Source organism: Eretmochelys imbricata, chromosome 13 (assembly GCF_965152235.1).
Source record: "Eretmochelys imbricata isolate rEreImb1 chromosome 13, rEreImb1.hap1, whole genome shotgun sequence".
NCBI classification, from domain to species: Eukaryota; Metazoa; Chordata; order Testudines; family Cheloniidae; genus Eretmochelys; species Eretmochelys imbricata.
In genome coordinates, this window is record NC_135584.1 from 7,006,633 (window position 1) to 7,009,839 (window position 3,207).

Sequence of the window (3,207 nt, forward strand, 5' to 3'; positions counted from 1 at the left end):
CCTTTCAGAGTAGCAGCCGTGTTAGTCTGTATCCGCAAAAAGAACAGGAGGACTTGTGGCACCTTAGAGACTAGCAAAAGCGCCAGGGCGCATTAGATGGTAAAGGGATAAGTGGAGCGAGGAAAACCAGGAATGAGACTTAAGTAAGGGCCGCACAATGCAAGGGGCTGCATCTCACTGCCACAAACTTTCCACAGTAGCAGAAACCAAACCAAATGACTCAGATTAAAACTTTTATCTTTTTCGCTTCAACTGCCTCCCTTCTCCTAATGAGGTGTGTGTGGGGGGGGTGTCCGTTTGGCCTCAGCATTGTGCCTTGGTTTTGCAAAGAAAAGTTTGACGGCCAGTGCTGGTTTGCAAGATCCCCATCCATGAAGCTTCCTCCCGTAGCGCGAGTGTGAGCTGGAGGGCTGCAGGGCTCACGCCAGACTCCCCAGCCCCGAGCGATCTTTCCCTTCCGGGAAGGAGATCAGAGCAAACGGCATCGCTCAAGCTGCAGCCCCGATGGAGGAAGCCTGTTGGGTCCCAGTTTTCGGGATACAGGACTCCAGCCTAGGTCAGTGCCCGTGTGGAAGTGAGCACAGAGGATCTGCAGGTTGTCACACGGGTAGTGATTAGAGCGTCCCCGGGAGGTCCCACGTGGCTCCGGGCGGCAGAAGTTGCAAAGGGTGGATCCTGGAAAGCCGGCAGCGCTCTGACGATTGCCGCAGACTTTTAGCTGCCGCCCTTGCTGCTGCAGGGAACGCGTTTATTGCCGCGAGCAGGCGCCTCTCCGTTAAAAGCACAATCAAATGGCAAGCTCTGAACATGCCTCTGTCCTCTCCACCTGGAAATCAATGCACCATCCAGGACACCTGGCTGTGGGGAAGGGCTGGGCCTTTGGGGGGGGGGGGGGGAGAAGCACATTGGCTTCGCGGCTCTAAAGTAGCCGTCCCCGCCCGGCCGCTACCTTGGCTTCTCCTGCCGGTTCTTTAACGCCACACAAACCCGTTAATTAAAGAGATCCCTCTGATTGGGCGGCGGGTGAATCCCAGCGGGCCCCTCTCTGTAATATAACGGGCGGCTGGGAAAGGAGATGATTCATATCCCGCCCCCAGCCAGGGCACAGCGCGGTGCCAGCCAGCACCTGAACGAGACGCAGCCAGACACCCAGCCAGGGAGCGCACACCCCCCCGGGGGGGCGCAAACCCGCGATCCCAGGGGGGGCGCAGACCGAGATCCGACAGGGGCGCAGACCCCGCGATCCACCAGGGCGCAGGAGGGGGGCGCGGCGCAGCGCAGGAGGGGCGCAGACCCCAGCGCGGGACGGGGGGGAAGGCGCAGGCAAAGTGCCCCGTGCGCCCATGAGTGTCGCCCAGGGAGCCGAGCTCTTCCCGGGCTCCGGGGACCTGCCCGAGAAGGCGATGGCCGAGCTGAAGTCCCTGGGCGGCGACCCCTACCTGGCCCTGGCTCAGAGCTACGGCCAGTCCGCCTTCGCCTACGGCCCGGGGCGCGGCGCGGCGGAGAGCCCGCGGGGCTACGCGGGCGGCGGCGGGGCTTTCCGCCCCGCCCCGCTGGGCAAGTCGGCGGAGAGCAGCGGCGAGCAGAGCGGGGACGAGGAGGACGCCTTCGAGCCGGCCAAGGGGAGCCCGGCGTACGAGCGGGAGGGCAAGCTCAAGGCGGGCGCCCTGGGGAAGAAGCCCAAAGAGCCGCGCTCGCTGCGGCTCAGCATCAACGCCCGGGAGCGCCGGAGGATGCACGACCTGAACGACGCGCTGGACGGGCTGCGCTCGGTCATCCCCTACGCCCACAGCCCCTCGGTGAGGAAACTCTCCAAAATCGCCACCCTGCTGCTGGCCAAGAACTACATCCTCATGCAGGCGCAGGCTCTGGAGGAGATGAGGCGGCTAGTGGCCTATCTGAACCAAGGGCAGCCCCTCAGCACTCCTCTCCCCGCCACACTGAACCCCTTCGGACAGTCAGCTGTGTACCCCTTCTCTGGCACAGCCCTGCCCAGCTGCCCTGAGAAATGCACTGCCTTCCCTGGGACAGCCTCCACCCTCTGCAAACACTGTAATGATAAGCCTTGATTTCTTTTGCCTGTCAGCTTTTCTTTCCACTCCATCAGCCCTGGCTTCCAACCATCAGTTAAGTTTCTTTTTTTCTTTTGTATTTTACTATTTCATTTGCTCTCTCATTGGGAAATATTTGAAAGCTGTTTGGACTAAACAACCCTGCTGTTTTAAAGTTCACTTAGCTAAAAATTCTGTAAAATGCTCCCCACCCCTCCCTGGTTTTTAGTGCAATCATGCTGCTTGCAACTTTCTGTAGTGTTTTTTATTTTCTTTTCTTCCCAGACTGTTAATGGATTAACTTTGAGCATAACTTTTGCCTATCAACTTGCTTTGGCCCACAAAGTTGCTTGGTCTGTTTAAACGAAGTTTTTAAAACACACCCATACACAGAGAGAAAATCTGCAAATGGAAATCTCAGTGAGTTTTCTTTGGATTGATCAACCTGGGTAAAAACTATGCAATGTTTTCAGAATGCAAAATCACTCATCAAAAAAAGGGGGAAATTAATCTAATAGAGCCCCCGAATTAAACTAAAATGCCATCTGATCAGCTCTCAGGTGTTTTTTGTGGTGTTGGTAAAACCATGGAAGCTTTACAATTATGAGTTTCTTTTCAAGTTAAGAACCCATTCTTGGGCTGACAGAAGTCTTTTGATTGTACACTGTTGCCTGCTTTTCTGCCTGTTTCTCAACTTGTTTGGGTTTTCCAGATTTTTCCAAAGTCATTGCTCATCTTTGGTAAACAAACCATAATATCACTCAACGTATTTAAATGTATTTATTACGAATAAAAGACGTGAATAACCACTTACTCTGTCCTACATCTCTCTGAACCAGTTTGCAGTCTAAGCAAAATAAATGATGAGGTCAATGTAAGGTGTAAAGAAATGTCATTTGGATTAGACTGGTGCAAGTTAGGTGAGTGAGTCAGTTTTTCAAAAAAAACATTGGATGACTCCATTTCAATATACTTTTTTTTTTTTTTTACTTGTCCCATAAATCTTGAAGCGGGGGGAGTAATTTACTCCTGTCGTTTAAAGTGAAATAGTCTGGGGACAGGTTGGTTTGAGTTTGTGCATTTGGATACTTGACTCAAATACTTTGTCCTCAAAGCTGCAGCTTTATTAGAAGGGGATACCTTGGCAGTTATTTTT

General features: G+C 53.6%; 1 protein-coding gene across 1 annotated transcript; it reads left to right on the top strand.

Annotated features, from left to right (window-relative positions):
* Positions 1-1,403: 1,403 nt before the first annotated feature.
* On the top strand, positions 1,404-2,069 carry BHLHE23 (basic helix-loop-helix family member e23). The gene has a single exon (XM_077832606.1). The coding sequence runs from the start codon at positions 1,404-1,406 to the stop codon at positions 2,067-2,069; it is 666 nt and encodes a 221-aa protein (XP_077688732.1).
* The last annotated feature ends 1,138 nt before the right edge of the window (positions 2,070-3,207 follow it).